Below are 23,233 nucleotides of genomic sequence, written 5' to 3'. Positions count from 1 at the left end.
GCTACCCGGGTTGTGTCGGTTCGAACCGAACCACATCTGTTGGAAGAACTCAGTCCGGATTGAGTAAACCGTTCCTCGGGTCGGGTTCGGGTTGGCCTCAACCCGACCCAACCCGCCCCGAGTTGCACCCGGAGTCGTATCAGTCCTGGCTTCATAAGGAGAGAAAGACTGAGAGAGACGGCACCCATCAATGCGACTATTTTATTACCATAACAAAAGTTGGAAAACACTTCTAAATCGGTACCCTTTCCGAAAATAAAGACAGCGACAATTACGAGTAGATGATATACTCGCACCCCCTTGCAGGATAATTTGCACCACTGTTGACGTGAACTGTCAGTTTTTGACGTGGGTGTGAATTATCCAACAGTGGGTGCGAATTTATCATCACCCTAAGTATGCTTTATAGTTTTAGAATAAATAATGTCATGACTTTACCTTGGATCGAATCTTGAACTAGAAATTGTCGATCGGTCCTCATGAACTTTCCCCTGCCCTTCTTCTAGGGTTTCCTTCACTCCCCTCTATCAATCTGCACTCAACCTCCAATTCTAGGGTTTCAATTCATATTTCCTTCACTCCATCTTTCATCTTTTGCGTGTAACTAGTATTGGATTTAGACGATGGAGGGGAACAATTGGAGACCTGCGCAAGGGGAAACAAACCCTAATTCCAATTCAAACATGGATGGTGTTGATTGGAGAACCCAACTCTCTCATGATTCTCGACAAAGGATCGTCAACAAGATGTAAGTTTAATTTATTTCAATACTATTTTCTTTATTACTTTGAATTATTATGCCATTACTAGCACAGTTATATATGGATGATTCATGATTGTCTTTAACTAGATTCTGATTTTAATTGATTTCGTATTTGGAATGCGTTGTAGAATAAAATTATAGACCCAATTCGTAGAATTTTTCTTCTTACCATACTTCTTTGGAAAGGCTTTAAGGTGTAAATTGTCTTGAAATCATATTTTATGAGTTACCAATTAAAGCACACTGATGTAATTTCTTGATTTAGGGAATAATTATTTGATGTAATTGGATGTCCTAGGGAGTTATTAGGGTTGAATTAGTATAAAGAAGGGCTGATTTTTAAGAGACAGAATACAGCAATTTATCAACATCAGCTTGGAGGTTTGGGTTTCCTCGAATTAATCTGTCTTCTTCTTCTATTCTTCGTCTACATCTATCTTTATTTTTATTCTATAGATGTGCAGAAGACGTTAGTCCTAGTGTCAATCCCTTCCTTAGCCCTGTTTGGATTGCAAGAAAAACATTTCTGATAGAAAATATTTTATTAGAGAATTTAGAGGGAGATAATATGATTATTGTTATTTTGAAGGGTTCTTATAAAAAATTGAAGGCTTATCTAAGTAAAAATTAAATAGGGTCGGTTCAACTCATCTATTTGCATGTGCAAAAAATAAGTAGGAACTTTTAGAAATATTTTTCCTTTCCAAACTTTTCCACAAAATTGTTGCTTTCCAAACAGGGCCTTCAGGATAAATATTTCTTGTAGATGCTTCAGCTGAGTTTAAGCAGAAGGTGCTCGTAAGGTGATATCTTTAAAATGCCTGCCCTTCCCATCAGTCTTGCCATTCTACATAATTTTGCATCCTTTATTTTATTTTTGATTGGCAAGAGGGGGTTAGGCCAACCCGGCCATATTTTTTTTAAGAAAAAAAGTGGTAGGATTACATTCTGATATACATTTTGCCCCTAGTATCTTCAATGGAAACTAGAACCAATTTACATGCTTGGTCAATAGACGTGGGCTCTTCCCAACTTCCATTTGACTACTTAATTAGAAGATGGCCGTTTAGGGAAAAAGCATACGCAATCGACCTCCAATTGGACTGCTGTTCCTGAAAATGCAAGTAAATTCAACTTTGATGTTAGTTCCGACGGAGATCCCAACCCAACTGGCATTGGAGGTATTCTAAAAAATCATTTAGGAGTTCTTTTCAAATGTTTCTCTGGGCTGTGGGGATGACGGATGCAAACAAGGAGGTAGCTAAGGCATTATTAATGGGTCTATGGGTATTTAGAGAAAACTTTGGTGGTACATGCATTATTAAAGGCGATTCTAGCAACATGATTTCACGGGTACAAATATTTTCAGGAGGACCTTGGGAGATTTCCATCAGCTATTCTAGAAATCATGGACCTGTGCAACTTGATCAACCCTATCTTGCAGCATCAATTGAGATTGACAAATATAGAGGTGGATGTATTGGCAAAGAAAGGAATTCATCACGGCATCTTAATTATTAGCGACTGCTTTCGATCGGTTAATCTACCTGTTTTTTTCATCCTGTTTTTTTATTTTCTGTTTTTTCTAGACATCTTGTCCATCTTGTTGTATGCTTTTCTCGATATCTTTAAACCAATTACCTTTTATCCAAAAAAAGAAAGAAAGTGTGGGAGACCTTCCAATGAAGGAATCTATCAGCCAAACAAAGAATTTGAGCCCTTAAAGGTCTAGCTTTCCAAAGGCACGAACAGCTTCTAAAACTAGATTCCTAAACCCCTCACTCATCTGGTCGCGGGGTTTGCTTTTGCCTTTATATGTAAGGCCTTTGCCCCCTCATTTGAGATATAGAATCTTGAATAATATTTTAGCTGCTACATCCTCTTGTGGGGCGGAGTGTGATGCTCTGCCCTTGGCACGACTCCTACAAAACCTAGAGAGATTCTAGGTATTGTTATTCTCCTCTGATTTATTTCTCCTGCTTTAGTTCTTGAATTCCCAGACTTTAACCTGTTTTTGTTGCTCAAGAAAACTGTCCACTACCCTTGCAACATAACCGACCACAAGCCTTGCTTCATTTCTTATTTTCCACCTATTTTCTATCCTTTGCACAGCCTATAGCCCAACCTTTAATTCTTTTCTTGATTCACTTTTTGATCTGATTACAAATTCAAGAAAACAGTCATAAACACCTATCCACAGCCACAAATCTAAATCAGCAACCATAAACACTATTCCCTCCTTCTGTCAATTCACCACCTGTCCTACACACCCTTGAAACTCTTTCAGACCAGTCACACTTATTGGTCTGGCCATAGGCTCAAGAACAGTTTAACTCTCAGACCTACAGTCCCATCAGTTGGCCATCAGTCATCCATCACCCATCAGTCTCAAACTCCCAATAGTCCCATCAGTTCCAACAGTCTTACAGTCTACCATAACTTTGTCCAATTATAACAGTCCCAAAAGCTATCATAACACTCCCTCCTACTATCAAACCCCTACATTCCATCTGATTGATTCCCTACTATAAACCCGTATTTTATTTCTTTATACCATAACCTTCCATTAAACCCCCATGGAGATTTGATAGATGGTTTGATGAAATGTTTGATTGGGTAAAATCTATGGAGGTTGTCTTTCTTCATGTGCGTTGCTCCGCTAATCAGGAAGCGGATGGTTTATCTAGAGCAGGAGCTTACAAGGACTCTCTAGCTCTCTTTGACTCTCTTCCGCCGTGAATCACTACTCTTGTATTTTTATGTAGTTATTCTTTTTTCTCTCTCTCTCTCTTTGTACTCTGACCATCTCGGTCTTTTTTAATATATTTGGTTACCATATTCAAAAAAAAAAAACCTTCCATTAAACCCCAAACCTTAGCCTCTTATCCATCAACCCTGCTGCTATGATTATAATCAGCTTACTTGAATCAACTTCCCCTCACTGGTCCTACATCATATGGTCTTTGAGATGGGTGGTAAGACAGTGGATGTAGGACCCTCTATATCAGATACATTGTTAGACACTGGTGTACCCTTCTGACAATTATGCCTGGCCGGCCAACAACACTCCTGTCATGCCTCATCTTTCCACAGTGAGTGCGCTTCAGTTTCTCCTTTTCCTTTGGGCCCATTTGGTTGCACCAAAATAGGGAAAACCAAAGTAAATGGCCATATTTTCCTCTGAGAACGTTTCACCTACGTCGCGACGCAGTGCGACACGCTTCGTTGCCCATCAAATAACCGTCGGATCGTTTCGACCGATGGGATTAAATACGTTTAAAACTGAACTCAAAAGGTATTCGGTAGCTCTTCTCCCCGTTTTTCCAATTCTTTAGGGCGAGAATATCTCCTCGTGATACCAATCCAAATCCCATTCCCGGTGAAAAGGAGGGTTTCTTCTTCCAACATAGTGTTTTTCTCTCCTCTCCTCTCCTCTACTCATCGATTTTGATTTTGTATGAAAAGAAAAGCAGTCGAGAAAAGCAACTTATAAGCCATGGATCTAGGCAAAATCCTTAATGACAACAGCCTATAATAAATTCCTATCCCCTTAGTGCTATGTAGAATGTCACTGATTTAGGGCACGATTAGAACTGCACATGTTTGTTTTATTTTAATCGTTTGAATGCTTGTTGCTCTGCTGAGTGTGAGGTGTTCTCATTATATATGAGCAAGCTGTCTATAGTTCTGAAATCATGAACATACTTGCGGTGTTGCCACAGTCGATTGGTAATGCCACCTTACACGATTTATCAATGAGAACTGGTATTGGTATAGATCTAATGGGATTTAGGATTTACTATCAGATGCAAAAATTTTGGAATTTTAAAGCCGGTATTCTACAAGTTCTAAGTTTTAATGTTCTTTGATCATCTTTAAATGTTGAAAAGGAAGATGGGAAATGAAGTTCAGAAACCCTGAAGCTAAGGGAGATGGTTAAGTTCAGAAACCCTTGAGATCACTGTTGTAACAGGGCCAATCGAGCTACAAACGATTCAACCTCTATCGTTTTGGATTCTAAATCCCTTCCCTAGCATTATTTGATTTGCTGCTTTCATTCAAGCCCCTTTATTAGAATTGGAAATCATACCTGAAACTAGTAAAAGGTTATTCATTGAATTATTTCACAAGGAACCGAATTTTCATTGAAGTATTTCACAAGGAACTGAAATATACCAAAGTGTTGGCGCAAAGGAGATGAATGAGATGAGCGGATGGCCCTGTTTTTTCGGTTTGACGAAGAGGGACGAGAAAGTAGCAGGCATTTTTGGCGTGAAAAATCGGAAAGGAGGAGGAACAGGTAGCCGGCTATCTTTTCTACAGGTTTTTTAGAGCTTTTAATCTCGTCCGCTCACTTGATCCAAAGGCTAAAACCAGGGCAACGAAGCTTGTTGTGCTGCGTTGCGACGTACGTGAAACGACCTCTGTTCCTCTTCCTAGCACCGTTTGGTTGCCATTTACTATTCACATGACACCCCTTGTCGGTTATAAATTTTCCAAATTGAAGCCATTCTTACCGTATGGCTTTCCTTCCAAATCAAGACGTAAAGGAAAGTAAAGAAATGGGAATCTGTTTTCCTTTCCTTCTACTTTTATATTAAATAATCCAAATGTACCCTTATTTTCTCCTCCATTATAACTCCTTTGAAATGCAATGTTGGAGGCAAGAGCTGATTTCTCTAGTGTTGGGGAATTATATTGCTGCAATGATGCCGTCCTACTCTCCTGACTGAACATGTGCATAGACTTGATTCAGGGTGGGTAACTCTTCTCATCAAAGTATATGAACTCTAATCAGCTGAAACTCGGATTAAGGCCTGTAAGAAATTGGGTGGGTAACTGATGCAGGAGCATCCCTTCGCCCATCAGCCTCGACATTGCTCTACTAGTGTAGTTCTTGTTGTCCTTTGTGGTACTTGTATTAGGTGGCATTTTACATGTCCATTTGTGTCTTTGCATCTTAGGAGGGGTATTTTGGTTATTTTTCTAGTACTTGTGGCATTTTAGGCATTTTGCATTAGAGAGGGTTGTATTAGTCTTTTTACATTGTAATTGCCTATAAAAGGCCATTTCCCTCTCATTTGTAAGGAGGTTGTTGAAATTTGAATTGAAGATTCCTTGGGAGAAATTAGAGGGAGAGATCTTCTCTTCTCTTCTATCGTTTGTTTTTTCTTCTTGGAAATGGAGATTGAGATTAGGCTCTTCTAATCTTTTATCTTTTTCCTTTCTTTCATCTTGTTTAATGCATGATCCATATCAGATCTGAAAGTGTTCTTGCATCCCTTTGCAAGAATTGATATTTTTTCACCGGAGAACCCAATTTTCCGACGAATCCAATGGCGCTTCCGCAGCCATATGCATCAAGTGGTATCAAAGCACAGCCGCAAGAATTAAGGAATTCCTTAATTCTTGCCGGTCTTGGAGAAGAGAACAAAATCGGATCAAGATTTGAGGCCTTTTTGGAAAAGCGATCAAGAAGGCTTGCAACAACTCCAACAAATTGAGCAGGAACTATTCGAGTGACACTTTTCCTTAAATTGTGTTGTTCGTCACAAAGATCCAGCAACAATTCTTGTGAGAGCTATTGGTAAGGTCTTTGAATTCTGATTGTTAGAATTTTATTCAGAAGATAGCTAGGCAAGAACTCAGCATCATTAAAAAGGGTTGTCGGGAGACTTGAATTGCTCTTGATTTGAAGACTACTGTCCAAATCGAATTTCTTGGAATTTCTCCAGATCTAGATTGTCATCTGATTATTTGTTGAATGTTGAACGAGATACCTTCTCTAAAAGCTCCAGATTTTGCTATTCCATTTAATCAATCCTGAAAGAGTTTAGTTTTTGAAAGAAATTGGTATCAAGATTTCTTAGGTCTTGTAAGGATTAGAGCTCCTCTTAAGGAAAAGAGATTACATTCAACTCAACTGGAAAAAAATAATCCCGGAAGCTTCCTCTTGATCTGGCATTTGTTGTGAAATTTCCAGACCTTGAACTTAGTTAGATCTAGATAGAGAGCTTGCTCTGTTGGTGTTTTGAATTTGGAGGAGCACAAGCTGGAATTCTCAGCTTCCTTGTAAGATTCAACCATCTTCTACCTTGCAATTCAAGGTTCTCTTTGAATTAGAACATATGCGTCCCCTCGCTACGAACTATCAAGAAAATGGAGCATCTGTAGCAATTTTGTTCCGATTTGCAAGTTGCTGGAAATTTGAAGCTTCCGCGTGATTTTCTCCTGCATCAGTAACTCCTCTCATCAAAGTATCTAAACTCTAATCAGCTCAAAATCAGGATTAAGGCCTGTAAGAAATTCAATGATGTGGTTCCTCTCCCATATTTCTGCCCGAGACAACTGATGTAGTACACACTGGCTCATATGGATCATAGTAATCAAGTTCCTTGGTATGTAGGAAGGTGAAGTAGTAAGCCAAGGACTTCTCCTCTTTCCAAGATGGGCAATGTCTTGTTGCAACTGTTATATACGGGCACAATTCTTCACTTATGGATAGGTTTTGGCTGCAACATCTCAAATATTCTTGGCTGTCTTCAGAAACATAAAGCCACTACTAACATCTGGCTCCATAGAATTATTAAAAACTGCCATGATAGTGAGATTCTTTGCTTTCCACTCGTCATGAGCCAAAATAGTAGAGGCTGGTTCTTTTGTCTTCCTTATTTAGACATCCAAGTTTGTCTATTCCCCCAATAAACATCTTCACGACCTATGACTATTGCGTGTAATTTTAGGGCCATTCAATTTTACTGTCATCATGGACACTCCCACAACAAAAGACAACGATTTCGAAGCTTTCCCAAACTTAAGTTCTTTTTTTTTTTCCTTTTTTTCCCCAAACTTAGGTTCTCATCAACAAGACCCTAAATAATCTCCAGGAAGGCTTTTAGAGGCTGTTCTCTTCACCACCAGTCTCAAACAATGTTAATGAATCATAAAAAAACACTGCAACAACACTTTAGGTTACAGTTTACACACCGAATTGCTAAAAAAAACATGAAAAACACTTAGGCGAGCACACCCTAGACCCGAAAAGGTGAATTGTCTATCAAATTTGGTCCAAACTACATGCGATTAGATCCAATAGATCCTTTACCAAAAAGGTCATACTAGGTCCAATCTACGCAAGAAAAATGTCCTCAAATCATCCCAGCTACCTAATTTGTGTTTCAGACATGTTTTTTCCATGCTTCAAACTACCCGCTTAAACACCCGTCAGACGGCTTCAAAAACTTCTGGAAAACCCCATAAATCACCTTAGATCAAGGTGAGATGAATGTTATAAGCCTTGACATAATCTAGTAACTTTGACTGTATGACTGCCGATGTCAACATTACGATCAAGAGACATAAGTAACAGTGTAGCGCCCTTCAGATCTTCTAAGATTTTCAATCAGCCTCTAATGATGCCTGATGTTGACTAGTGGCTTTGATACCGAAATGAAAAAAATCACTAAGAAGTGGAATGTTTTATTAATATAATAATTTATGATTTAAAGACTGAACTACCGTTAACTACATAATGTCCTACACATAATCCATCCTTATGGATTGAAATATCCTTACATCTCCATATTAAACGTTTCCATGTTTTCTTTTGGATAAGTAAAAACCTTATTAAAGGGAAAGTTTATGATAAAACCTTACTACTATCATAAACTTTTCCTTCGAACGCCACTCTCTCTGAGGTGCAAGGTTCTCGAAGGAAAAGTTTATGATAGTAGTGAAGTTTGCTCCTCCATGCATAAAATGGTTGAGACTCCCTTTTTAGTGATTTTTGCGACTTCATTTATCTAAAAAATTCCAAAAATTCAAAAATTACTCTTTTTTATTTTTTTATTTTATTACACTCTAGAGTGTAATACACTAAATCGGGGACAACACGATCACATAAATATCCACTCCTTTATTTTTCTTTTAATAAAATTTATTCTGCTTCATTGAGAAGTACATTCCGAAATACAAATATAGTTAATGTGGATAAGTCAGCTTATTTTTAAAGTTTTATTAATTTCATGGATTTTTATTATATTGTTTCATTTATATATATATATATATATATATATATATATATATATATATATTTTGTAGCAACAATCTGAGTCTGGATTTTTTGTTCCCCTAGTTTTACTCATTGCATCTGTGCAGTAGGGCATTGAGTGCCTTGTAATTTATGCTGACATGTTAATGTAGACTGAACTGTACTCTCAATTCGCCATTTCAAAATAAATAAAATAAAAAACTGTACTCTCAATTTGATGTATTGGAATATTTTTGTTTGTAACCTTCTAAATATTCAACAATAGCATGCTAGAATCTTGTTTTCTATTATTTATCTATTGATCTACAGTGGTATTCAACAAACGTGTGCTAGTGCCTTGCTTTCTATTATTTACCTATTGTTCTACAGTGGCGGTAAAATTATTTTGGCATGACGATTTTGCTGTTTGTTTGTGGCAAGATGTTTATATTGGTTAAATGAGTTTCTTTATTTTCCTTATTGATGGTTTCAACGTGAGACCTTGGTCAATTATTTATTAACAGTCACTGTTTCACATTCATAGAATGGAAACTTTAAAGAGGCACTTACCTATTTCTGGCCCGGAGGGATTAGTTGAACTGAAGAAAATTGCTGTAAGATTTGAGGAAAAGATTTATACAGCTGCCACAAGCCAGGTACGTCCATCACTCAAATGTCCTTGTTTCTTGCTAACTTGTTCTTTTCCATTTCTCGCTGGTCTCAACACTAAGTATCTTTAGTCCTTTTAGCCTTTTCATTCCTAAAGAACATGAAATTGTTATGCACGTTATATGTGAGACAACGAGAGCCGGATGCCTGCAATTTTCTATTGCTGCCAGTTACCATGTTTTTTTATCATACTGCAACGGACCATGTTTGGTAGGGAGATTGTTTGACCTTTACAATAGCTAGCAGTTCATATTTACTAGATAAAAAACAAATAAATTTGGCTGTAAATAGTTGGCCACATCTGAAAAACATGTTGGTACGATGTTCGTAAATCTGCAAACTTTGGTCATTTTTAGAACTTCTAGCTTTGCTGGTTTGGTCATTCTCTGGAAGTAAATTACACATATTTCATGTGTGTGTTTCTTGAGAGTTGCCAGCTTTCTACGTTAGTTATAGTTTGTAGCTGTGGTTCTAGCCCCAATAATTTTTCCCACTAAAATCAACCCTAATATTTATTTCATAATGTATTTAGTTCTCATTGAACATAAATAACAATAAAATATCCCAAAATCATTTGCATGGTCTTCACCAAATAGGACCCACTCAGGACATAAATAAACATGTTCTTGAATAATTAAACATTTTTATAATTTTTTTAGTTCAAAACTGTCATATCTGGTGCTTTTCAGCCCAAACTAGCCGTTGTATGACCAATTGTTGATGCCAGCATGAAGTCATGATATCATTGTTTGTATGGAACCATGTCTTATTTGGTCCCCAATTGTCCACTCTTTTGTTACTCGTCATATATTAGAGTTTGGAAATAGTTGCCCAGGGACATGATATTCCCACTTTCCTTGTTGTTGTGAGCATTTTGGTAATTGTAACAGCCTTTAAAAGCTAAATAGAAAAGTGTAAAGGGTGTAGTGCCATTATTGAATCAAGGGTGTGCAAATATCATTTTCTGCCCTTAAATGCATTTTCCTCATTCCCGTTTTTTTTTTTTACAATTTTTGCCATCATTTATGTGGCCCATGTGCAGCCCTGCATATTCATTCTGATATCCAATTCATTAATTTAATGATTTTTTTCCCCTTTTGAAGCCTTTACTGTGTTTGCTCTTTGTTCTTGTTGTGATACTTGACCATAGAATCTACACAAGTGATGGGGAATTGGGATTGATCTCTTTATATTATATTAGCTGCTGGTTTTTTTTCCGTGATACTATTGAGGGTTGCTATCAACACGAGATCCATCATGTGATTGTATTTTGTGTTACTGCCAAGGTTTTAGATTTCATTTTCGGTTTCTGTTTTGGTCGCCATGGAAACATTTTGTGGTTAGAAATTTCAGTGGAAATCATGTAAAATCACGAAAACGTATGAAAACATATGTAAATGATAGAATTTTACGATGAAACTTCATGAAATGGTTGAATAAACACAAATACACACTTAGAAACCATCATACAAGTAAGACAACCATCCATAATAGTTTAATAACATTGAATACCTAGTGACATGCGTGCGCATGTCTGATAACTCAATACATACCAAATTTCACATGTAATTTATATAAATGTGCATACATAGTACATACACCACATTTCACATATAATTCATATAAATATAATTATGTAACACATTAATATAGTATAAGACTAATGCACTTACAATTTTTGTTTGTCTGCGTTTCAATGGGTATGTAAATAGAAACATTTCGGTCGTTTCGTGTTGCTTTTGATGGAAATTTGAAACCATGGGTGCTGCTGCCTAATAGGCATACATGAATCAATTATTGTTATGAAAAACCCCTCTTCTTTAACGATCTGCGATTTCAATTGCAAAGTAAAATGAAGAAAGCAAAACATAAGCAACGCACAAAGACACAAAGTTTTACGTGGATTGGCAAAGCCTACACGTCCACGGCAGAGGCAACGAGAAAATCCACTATATGAACATTTTTTTTTAATGATAAATAGAATTAATAAAAATGACAGACCGAGAGGGTCAATACAAAGGATAGTATGGGATATAGAAGAAGAAAAGATAAAACAGTGACAAAGAATACAAATCAAGGAGGCAAGAAGTCGAACTGCTCCAGTCTCTTTCCCTGAAGACCCCATCTCTAGCTAGCTTATCCGCTACACCATTCGTAGACCTATTTACATGATACGCTTTAATAGTAGTTTCTCCCCCTATCTTGAATTTCATCAACGAGTGCCACAAACCTCCACGGTGTTGAGTGTAAATTATTAATCCATCTTATCGCGTTCAAAGAGTCTCCTTCTATTTCCACCATTTCCAAGTCCACGTTCCTTAGAAGCTTAAGACCATGGTGAAAGGCCCTCACCTCTGCCCCATTAGCATCTGTGACCACAATAGGACCTGAGTAGGCCCATATGACATTGCCTAGATCATCTCTTAAAACTCCCCCGATTCCAGATGGACCCGGATTGCCCATACTGGATCCATCGAAATTGAGTTTCAACATCCCTTGGGGAGGTGGTTCCCATGCCTGGACCACTTTGGGCTCATCCCTACGCTATATGAACATGAGATTACAAGAGAAGATCAGAATCTCTCGCTAAACCCACATGAAACCCTATCACACCCTTTCCCCCCCTTTTATGAGCTCTCAACCATCTTCAAAGATAAGAATACAAAAACAATTACTAAAACTCCCTTTTATAAGGTGGGCCCAAACTTGCTCTCAACGGGCCGAAATCACTTAAAAATGGGCCTCATCCAGGCCGCACACAATATTTCGGGCCCAACCTGATTTAATTCAAGACACCCAACTCAACACTTACCATGGATCCATGCTAAGAACTCTTTACTCGCATCACATGTGGGAGCTCAAACATGTACAGTTTACGACTTGTGGTAAGTGATATGATTTTTCTTGAAGTGCTTCTTGGAAATGTTCAAGGTACATATGATCTACATCCTTTGTGCATTTGCTATAATTTTTTGACTTTGGGTCTATGGGCCAACCAAGATGGTTGCACTACTACTTTAATCCAGTGTCACATTTGATGTAAGTTGTCCCCCATGGCACTTGTTTTGCGTAGTAGAGACTAGAGAGTTAGTACTATGAAATTTGTTAGATTGTGACTGGAGCAATTCACAACCCACTTACTCAAAATGGATTTTATATGTATTTCTTTTCTAGTTGGAGTGTTTTGTGTTTTGAAAATGAACATAGGGTCTCCCTTTCTCTTGAAATATTATAAGAGTTCTTGAATGGTTTTTGAAATTTTAAGAGTGTGAACATTATTATTTTGATGTCCAGGGGCATTAAAGTAATGCCTTATGTTCCCTATGTTTCCAAAATGATTTCTCTTGGAAAATACTTTTTTGGGCTGCAATATATGCACAGAACTCTCTGTGGACAGCAAGCCATTATGGTTATCCAATGGAGTCTTTAATCATGGGGGATTTGAGGAGTTATCCAATTCTTCAAGAACCTGTATTACATCAGTAGCCCCACGTGATGTTAGGCAGGTCCCATTGATTGTCCACTGAGAAGAATGAAAAATGACCTCTGCCTTTTTCCCTTCTTAATGTATTTTTTAGTTATCAGTAATCGGTGCTTTCCTTGTAACTTCTATGTCTTTAACTGAAGCTATTGATATTCACTTGATACAATGATTTGAAATCTCTTTGTTTCAGACTGATTATCTGCGGAAAATATCTCTGAAGATGCTAACGATGGAGACAAAATCTCAACCTAATGGAGGAAGTAATTCCCTACCATCAAACTCTGCTGGTGGGAACCAAAATCCCCCAGATCCAGGTATAGATTTTACTTAATATAATAAATGAAAGGATAAGGAACATGAGCATTGCATTATTTTTTTCAGAATTTCAGCTTGACGTGTAACAAACATTCATGTTAACAGTGCAATAGGAAAAGAATTTCTACTTCTCTCAGATAGGATTGGTTTATTTCTACTGTCTCAGTATATCTGGATGCTTTTTATTTTTGTTAAACCTTATAAATGTTTTATGAGACGTGTGTGATGATTCTCTCTGACAAGCCAAATTATTGTTGGCCTGCCAAATTGATATGCAACCTCTTCTTTTTGTGTCATACCATCAGTCACCAATAGGAAGCGTGGAGACTGTTTTTCTGATTTTGAAAATCAGCATACTGGTCCTCGTTTGTACGCTTCTATATGAGGAGGTTATATTATAATATCATTGTTTTTATATTTGCACCTGTCTATCTTGTGCTTTCCTGTTTGTGAAAGACAAATGAATCTGTACAAGTTACATAGGTGAAAGATATAATTTCGTAGAGAAGAACAAGTCTTTTTTACCTTTTCCATGACATGTTTTTGTCACTCTAAAAAAATTAGTTAAATTTGTTACTCTATTTTTTATTTGAAGGCTTGGTGCCAGCTATCTTTTATTAGTAGAATTATTGAATATAATTTGTAAACTGTCATTCAACTGACTTATCATCTCTCTTGGTGTTCTTGTCCTAAAATAGCTTCACATGGTATACAATCTTCTCAATTACGCAACCAAGGTCAATCGTTGCCGATTCCCTCTCAACCACGACAGCAACTTTTATCCCAGAGCCTTCAAAACAGCATCGGATCTTCCGGAGTACAAAGTTCTGCCAATTTGCCACCTTCAATGCCGTCGATGACCGGACTACCTCAGACTGGCATGTCCACTGTGGTTGGCCAGAGCAACAACTTGCAAAATATTTCTGGAATTTCACAGAGCTCCATAAGTAATTCTGTTGGACAACAAGGAGTACCATCAAATATGTTTCCCAATTCACAAAGGCAGATGCAAGGAAGACAGCTTCCACAACAAGTTGTTCCCCAACAACACCAGCAACAGTTGCAGAACCCACAACATATGCTTTATCAGCACCAGTGTCAACAGCAGTTTTTAAAGCAAAAACTCCAGCAGGGAAATATGCAGCCCTCACTCTTGCAAATGCAATCCCCGCAGCAATCTCATTTGCAAATGTCATCTGGTCTCCAGTCAAGCCAGCCCACTCTTCAGCAGACACAACCTTCTATGATGCAGGCATGATCTATGGTTTTAAATTTTGTCCGAAATCCGAAATTTTGCGAAATCCGAAATTTCAGAAATTTCGATTTAAAAAAAATAAAATATATATATATATATATATATATATATATATATTTTTTTTTTTTTTTTTTTTTATGAAATTTCGGTAATCTAGGCCGAAATTTCGTAAAAATTAATTAATTCTTTTTTTTAATACCGGATTTTGGCCTAAATTTTGGGATTTCGCCCGAAATTGTGGACCGAAACTGAAACTGAAATTTAAATCCATCGTGCCTTCAACAGAATCAACAATCCTCTGTGCAACAATCTGCACCATCCGTTCTTCAACAATCAATCCTCAGGCAACAACAGCAGTCACAACAATCGTCCGTGCACCAACAAACGTCTGTTCTCCACCAACAGCAACCACCAATGGCTCAACAGCCAATATTGCCATCACAACAACCAACGGGGCAGCAACCAATGGCCGCAAACATACAGCAAAATAATCTTGGGCAGCAAAACAATGTTCCCGACATTCAGCAACAGAGATTAATGAGCCAACAGAATAATCTTTCGAACATGCAACAACACCAACAGTTACTTGGTCAGCAAAACATCTCGACCTTGCATCAACAACAGTTGGGCCAAAGCAATATTTCTGGGTTACAACAACAACAACAACAACAACAACAACAACAACAACAACAACAACAACAACAACAGCCTCAATTACTTGGATCCCAACCTGGTGTCTCAAACATGCAGCAACATCAGCACTCAATGCATTTGCTCCAACACCAACAAGCCAAGGTTGCCGCACAACAACAGCAAACCCAGCAAGCATCATCGACCTTGTTGCCGTCTCAAGGGCAACAGTCTCAAGCACAGCCCCCACAACAACAACTTGTGCCTCAACTTCAATCACAGCCGACACAATTGCAACAACAATTAGCAATGCAACAACAGTCCAATTCATTGCAACGAGAAATGCAGCAAAGGGTTCAAACATCAAGCGCCGCCTTGCTTCAGACTCAGAATGCAATTGACCAGCAGAAGCAACTATTTCAATCACAGAGAGGGCTTCCAGAGGCCTCATCATGTAAGTTGTTTAGATAGACCATCTTTGTTTTTGTTTTTTAGTCTATATTGCTCTTTTGTTTATATATATGCTCTTTACTCTCGGTATTGACTCATAAAAACCTAGTTGGATTGGCATTGTTCGTTTCTCACTATCTCGAGCATCACTATCTCTCTTTGCTTTTTAGTCTATATTGCTCTTTCTGTGTGTATATATGCTCTTACTGTCGGTATTGACTCATAAAAACCTAGTTGGATTGGCATTGTTCGTTTCTCACTATCTCGAGCATCACTATCTCTCTTTGCTTTATAGTCTATATTGCTCTTTCTGTGTGTATATATGCTCTTACTGTCGGTATTGACTCATAAAAACCTAGTTGTATTGGCAGTGTTCGTTTCTCACTATCTCGAGTATCACTATCTCTATGTCAAAATAAGCGATTCATTATAAGCGACTGCAATAAATTATGTTATATGGTTATGCCAATTACTCAATTGTTCCTCTGTTGGACACAAACTAACTTCCATTGGTACATCTATCCTGTTTCTCCACTGGAATTTTCATGTGACTTGTATATGGTGAGGATGTTACTAGGAAGTAAACTTCCCAATTTTAAGGGATTTGAGTAGATTCTTGGATTCATATAGGAAATATGCACACAAGTTGTTTAGGCCCTTTAAGTGAATTGTGGATATGCACACTAATTCCTGGCAAGTTGTAGCACCTCCCTGTCCATGTTCTTGTATAAGTTACTTGTACTAAAGAAAAGAAATAAAAGACAAAAGAGAATAAAGAAAAGGAAACGGCATTTACGCTACCCACTTTTAGATTTTTTTAATGAAAGATAACTTTATTCAAAGGTTAAAAAAAATACAGATTCGCTAGATCATTGGGGTGAGAGGACCTGGAGTAAACTGAGTCCCTCAAAGCCCCGAACTTGGCCAACCGATCCACTAGATCATTGTGGCACTCTTAAAGGACATGTACAAAAGAAAGGAAACTGTCGTTAACCATAACCAAGGTTTTAAATTTCGGTTTCGGTACCATTTCGGTCTCGGCTGAAATCCGAAATTTCAACCGAAATCCAGGACACAAGAAAACACTATTTAATTAGCGTATGAAATTCGGCTGAAATTTCGGCTGAAATTTCGGGAAAATATTATTTAATTAAAGCCTAGATTTTTGTGCAACATTTCCTTGATTTTCGGGTGAAAAAATACCATTTCGAATATATACGATTTCGATTTCAGTCTTTACAGATTCGGATTTCGGTCGAAATTTAAAACCTTGACCATAACAATAATTTTGTCCAAAAACTTGATCAATCTCCATGGGCCAATGCTCTAGAGTTCTGGGTTCATACCGTGAAATTTCTTACATTTCCTTTCTAAAATAAGATATTTGTGATGCATTTGTCTACTTTCTAACTAACATTTTTCTGGCCTCTTTGCAGCATCGATAGATTCTACAGCACAGGCAGGACATATTGGTGTAGTTGATTGGCAAGAGGAGGTCTATCAGAAGGTAACTTCTCAGCATTTATTGTGCATTGAATTGTTTATCCACAATATTATCTTCTTTTTTCTTAGCCCTTTTGTTGTTATTGTTGTTTCATTACCATACTGATTTCATAGTTAGGTGTTGAACTAAATTTGAGCACATTTGTAATTGTTAATACTTTATAGGATCAGAATACCTCCTCTACCTATATTGTTTTTAATTATTGCCATTACCTGACATTTTTTTAAAAAAATTTCATTGCAGATTAAATCCATGAAGGAAATGTACTTTATGGAACTGAATGAACTGTACCAGAAGATTGCTCTGAAATGCAAGCAGGTACTTGTCTTTTAATCTTTGAATTATTTGACTGACAAATCAATACTCCACCAAGTGTTAGTGATTGGGTAATCTTGTATCCACTCGTAATTGTTTTCCTGTTGTTTCTATTTTGTTCTTTCATTTTTGGCAGCATGATTCTATCGCACAGTCATTAAAGCAGCCAGAAGTACAAGCGGAGAGGCTTAAACAGTATAGGACCATGTTAGAAAACATTTTATCGTTCTTGCAACTGCCCAAAAGTAACATATCACATGCTTACAAGGAGAAACTGGCACAATATGAGAAACAAATCATTAATGTTCTTACTTTGAATCGGCAGAAAAAACCAGCCTCCTCACAGCAGCCCGGAGGTCAAATGCACTCATCGATGCCACAACAACCCCCGTCTCAAATCCCTCAGCTTGAAAATCACGTGAACCAAATGCAACCAATGAATTTACAAGGTTCCGTAACATCAATGCAGTCAAGCATGCAACATGGATCCTCCATGCCTTTACCTACACATTTTGGTGTTTCGTCGGCTACCCAACAGAACATGATGAATGCACTTCACTCTGGTTCTAATCTCGAGTCTGCACAAGGAAATCCACTGAGTTCATTGCAGAACGCCATGGGATCTCTCCAGCAGAATGCTGTCAATGCACCCGCCCAACAGGCTAACATTAACACATTGTCGCAAAGCAATGCCAATCAATTGCAGCCTAATATTAATCATCTTCAACCAAATTCTAATCTTCTCCAACACCAGCATCTAAAGCAAGAGCAAATGTTGCAAACCCAACAACAATTTAAACAACAAATCCAACAGCGCCAAATGCACCAACAATTGATACAGCAACAACAAAAGCAGCAGATTTTGCAACAGCCGCAGTTACAACAACAATTCCAGCAGCAACAATTGCACCAGCAACAGAATAAGCAACAATCCACGCAGTTACAGGCTCACCAAATGCCACATCAGATGAATGAAGTGAATGAGTTGAAGGTGAGACAGGGGACAAATATTAAACCTGGGTTGTTTCAGCAGCACCACCCGGCAAGTCAACGCCCGACATACCAACAGCTAAAGATGGGTGCTCCTCCTTTTCCGATATCATCTCCTCAACTTGTTCCTGCCCCATCCCCTCAGCATTCATCTCCGCAGATTGACCAGCAAAGTTTGCTAGCATCTCTGCCGAAAGCTGGAACACCTTTGCAATCGGCTACCTCCCCTTTCATTGTTCCTTCTCCTTCCACTCCCTTGGCTCCATCCCCCATGCCAGGGGATCCTGAAAAGCCGCAGCCTTCTGGTATTTCATCAGTCTCAAATGCTGGAAGCATTGGACATCAACAGTTGGGTCTTGCACTAACCCAAGCTCAGTCTCTTGCCATTGGTACGCCTGGAATCTCTGCTTCCCCCTTGCTTGCAGAGTTTACTGCTGTGGATGGACATCGGAGTACTGCTCCGGCGGTGTTATCCGGAAAGTCTAGTGTCACGGAACAGCCTCTGGAGCGCTTAATTAAAGTGGTTAGTGATTTTATTTTAATTAAGAATAAAATTGTTGGCTCTGTATGGTAGTTTTGCCTTGCATAATCCAGTTGAGGTTTTGCATTACATCCTTTGTGGCTAATTTAGTATTTTTCTTTTCTGATTTACAATCTGCCAGTAACCGTTGTTTCACTTATTGATGTTTCTCTCATCTTTTCATGCTTATCACATAATTGATGTTTCTCTCATCTTTTCACGCTTATCACGTAATTGATGTTTCTCTCATCTTTTCATGCTTATCACATATTTTTTCCCACAAATCCATCTTTTTTTACTCTAAAGTGCTGACATAATGGAATGTCACTTGTAAAATCCGTGACTAGTTTTATCGTGTGTCTGACTCCCAAAGTTCATCCTTCAAAATACAACTGCTAAAATTTTCCATACGTTTGCGCAATTTTATAAGATTTCCACCAAAACCGAAATGTTTCTGTTTCCGTGTTGACTGAAACCGAAATTTAAAATCTTGCTCATAAGTTGTAAAGATCTATATCTTTCTTCATCAATTCATAGCACAATTTTAAAGATTTATATCTTGCTGCAGCAATCTTCACTGTTAACTATGGCATTTCTGTTTCTCCGAATGTTAGATTGTGCCTCTAACCATGACCAAAAAGGTTGTTCAATCTCCCCTCATTTCCTGTTATCCTTAAGACCCTCTCATAGATGACACTCTCAGACTCATTGACAAACATTTTCCAGTGTAGCCCCAATAGTGGGTTCACCTTTGACTCTTTTTATGCATGGGGTTGCTAGAACTTAATTTCTTGTGGGTCCACTTATTGGGGATAAATTCTTTTGTGATGGGTTATTCTGAATATATTTTGGCACATAACCTTTACTCACCGGCATTTGTGAGTTGTAGTGTGAGTTAACCAGAAATTGTGAAATTGTACCGTTCAAAAAAAAAAAAAAAAACAGATTGTGAATGGCTACCATTGGTGTGCTAGAAAATTTATTTCTGGTGAACGTTTCCTATTTTTCATTATGTATTCTAGTTCAAGTTTATTCAGTTCTGTTCAAGCTTACCCAGTCTCGACGTGAAGACAGTCAAAATTCTTATGTAAATGATCAAACTAGTGTTACAATTTTGGATGTTATATGTTAATTCTAGCACGTATTCATATGACAAACCTTACAATGTTTTGGCTTTTTCAGGTAAAGTCAATGTCAGCTAAAGCATTCAGTTCATCTGTCAGTGATATTGGTTCTGTCGTGAGTATGAACGACAGGATAGCAGGATCAGCTCCTGGGAATGGATCTAGGGCTGCTGTCGGTGAAGATTTGGTGGCTATGACAAAGTGTCGTTTGCAAGCAAGGAACTTCATATCACAAGATGGAAGTGCTGCACCAAAAAAAATGAGGCGGCACACAAGTGCCATGCCTTTGAATGCTGTGTCATCAGCTGGTAGTGTGAATGACAGTTTTAAGCAATTAAATAGCCTTGAAACTTCTGACTTGGAGTCAACGGCAACGTCTAGGATCAAGAGGCACAGAGTTGAGGTTTGATATTTATTGTTAGTCTGTTACATTTTTAATTTTTTTTCTTTATGAGAGAGCTGCATAGCTAAATTCTCCATGTGGTTACTATATTAATGCTACAAATTCTACTAGCCTTAAGATTGATTGATGATTGAATCCTATATTAGGACCTATGTTACATGGATTCTTCTAAACAGGCGAAGGATCCATGTCGATTCCAATACTTTATGATTCTTTTAGAGACTTCTAGATCTCTGTTATTTGTTTTTTCTGAATACCCCCACGGTAACTTTACAATTACCGCATGTTTTGGGTTTTACCCATCCTAATAATAAGTTTCTTAAATGGAAATAAAACATTATATCTACTTCTCCGGTTAAAATTTTCAATATATTACTTGTTATAGTCATATTATTATGTAAAAAAATTCAGGATTGATTAAAATATATGGGCGAATCCACGGATCGTTCTTTTTGAGATTCGCCGAATCCGACACTTGATACCTGTGTCGGAATCTGACACTCGTATCCGCACTGATGGCAACGTTGGTTAGGACCTTATGAATAATCATCGTGTACTGGAATTGAGTTAAAGTTGAAGAGTCGAAGTTAATTGCCATATAAGGCCCTGTTCATTTCAGATTGTGACAACCGATGGTGAGGCCCCAACCAATTATTGGCCCAAATTTAAGCATAAATGTGGGCCAATAATCGGCTGGGGCCCTTACCATGGTTTGTCACAATCTGAAACGAACAGGGCGTAACTATCCAACAAATGATTATCCGCACTGTGTTGTGTTTGTTGTTTTCTAAAAAAATTTGGGATCTTATGATAATGGATTAAACTGGCAGAGAGAAAACTGAAGAACCATTTTATTTTGTCAGACTGTTGAGAATGGTCTTTCACTGCCATATTATAGGAAGATATATTAGTTGTGCCCCACGAATTGCTGCATCCCTCTTCACTGACTGATGGTGTTTCTATCTATTGTTGCAGGCCAACGATGCACTTGTGGAAGAGATAAGGCAAATAAACCAGCGGCTAATCGATACTGTTGTGGAGATCAGTGAAGAGGATATTGATTCAATTGGCGCTGTTGGTGAAGGCTCTGTTGTCAAGTGTTCCTTCAGTGCTGTTGCTGTCAGTCCCAACTTGAAGTCACAGTATGCCTCATCTCAAATGGTGAGCTCAGCTAGTAAATATATACTCACATTTGTGGTGTTTTTTTTGAATGGTAGATACTCACATTTGTATCCATATGGTACTGATTCTGTATCTTGTTTTGTGCAGTCTCCGATCTTACCCTTACGGTTACTCATTCCTGCAAATTATCCAAATTCCTCTCCTATGCTCTTAGAGAAGCTGCCGGTTGAACTGAGGTGAGAGTGCCCTGCCACTTTGCATTCTCCATTAGTAATTCCTTTCTCTTCTAACATGCATTTTGATCACATACAATGACAGTAAGGAATCTGAAGATCTTTCAATAAAGGCAAAGTCAAGGTTCAGTATATCCCTCCGTGGTCTTTCCCAGCCAATGTCTTTGGGGGATATGGCAAGGACTTGGGATGTTTGCTCCCGCAAGGTCATTGCTGAATATGCGCAACAGAGTGGCGGAGGCAGCTTTAGCTCAAGATATGGTACTTGGGAAAGCTGTGTGAGTGCCTGAGTACCCCTTTGCTGATATGAAATCACTCTTCCTGAGTTTTTCTCAAGCATTTCCCTGCCAAAAGAAGGATTTATGTATGGCTACGCCGAGTCAAGTTGTGCCGGGGATGGAACCACATGCAGAGGGGGTTCCAAATTTCACTGGGTTCAAACCAGCCCTGCCCACTTAGTCTGATAAGCTTATCTTATCTGGAACTTGTTTATCTGGGTTGCATTTATGTTTGTATAACTTTGAATCAGCCTCCTCTTTCATGGCTTGGATTTGAGAGAGTGTGAGGTAGTATTTATTTTAGGAGAAAGAAATAAAAACAGTCTGTTGTAATTGTTATTTAAGCTTGAATGTTTATATGAGGTTGCATTGTATTGTAATGTATAAACTTCTATGGCATTATGCATCAACAATCTCGTTTGGCTTTGGAGTGTGAAGTACTATTTAGTTTAGATGAAAGAGAAGCACAATCTGTAGCAATTAGGGCTGCAACTTGGGCTGGGTTCAACCCCATTTTAGACTCAAGTTGGCTTGGCTTGGGTTGGTTGACCCGAACCAAAACCCAACCCCATCCCCCGAGTTTTATCATGATTTTACTGCGATTTCAAAATGTCAGGGTTTTGTTTTTTTATTCGGTTTGTTTTTCTGTTTTTGCCTCTCGAACCCAATTCAATCCAACCCAATCCAGCCCAATTAGAAAAATGAGGTTGGGTTAGAGTTCACCCAGGGCTCGGGTTGGGTTGAGTTACGCTCGAGGTTTTGCATCCTCATGTTGAGTTGGGTTGGTTGAGGGGGGCTCTAGGGCTAGGGTTGGTCTCAACCCAATCCAACCCTTTCCAAGTTGCACCCCTAGTAGCAATTCCCATTTAAGATTTGACTGTTCGTACGGATTTACTTTTGTGTTGCAAATTATCAATTTCTATGAAGACATTTATACTATGTTTGCGGATTGAAGGCTGTACCATACATTTTCTTTTTTCTTTCTAAAATTGACAAATTTATTCATACTAGCAAAGTTTACACTGGGGACCAGTAGTCCCACCAGATTTACATAGTATGAATTGCCGAGGAGCATTCTCCTTGGCCCAAAAGAAAAACCCATTACCCCTTACATTACCTATTACATTACCCAATAACCTCAATAGTATC

The 23,233-nt window shown here is 38.2% G+C and overlaps 1 protein-coding gene across 1 annotated transcript; it reads left to right on the top strand.

The window, feature by feature from the left end:
* Positions 1–447: 447 nt before the first annotated feature.
* Positions 448–22,510, top strand: LOC143847804 (mediator of RNA polymerase II transcription subunit 15a-like). The gene is made up of 12 exons (XM_077356579.1): positions 448–748; positions 9,337–9,448; positions 13,136–13,259; positions 13,959–14,512; positions 14,801–15,599; positions 17,032–17,102; positions 17,343–17,417; positions 17,551–18,927; positions 20,107–20,451; positions 21,427–21,612; positions 21,721–21,809; positions 21,892–22,510. Exons 1-12 carry the CDS (start codon positions 624–626, stop codon positions 22,094–22,096), a joined length of 4,062 nt encoding a protein of 1,353 aa, XP_077212694.1. The 5' UTR covers positions 448–623; the 3' UTR covers positions 22,097–22,510.
* Positions 22,511–23,233: the final 723 nt, after the last annotated feature.

Source organism: Tasmannia lanceolata, unplaced genomic scaffold (assembly GCF_043159265.1).
Source record: "Tasmannia lanceolata isolate RefF3 unplaced genomic scaffold, GAP_Taslan_0.1 ptg000016l, whole genome shotgun sequence".
NCBI lineage: Eukaryota > Viridiplantae > Streptophyta > Magnoliopsida > Canellales > Winteraceae > Tasmannia > Tasmannia lanceolata.
This window is presented reverse-complemented; position numbering and strand designations above follow the sequence as displayed.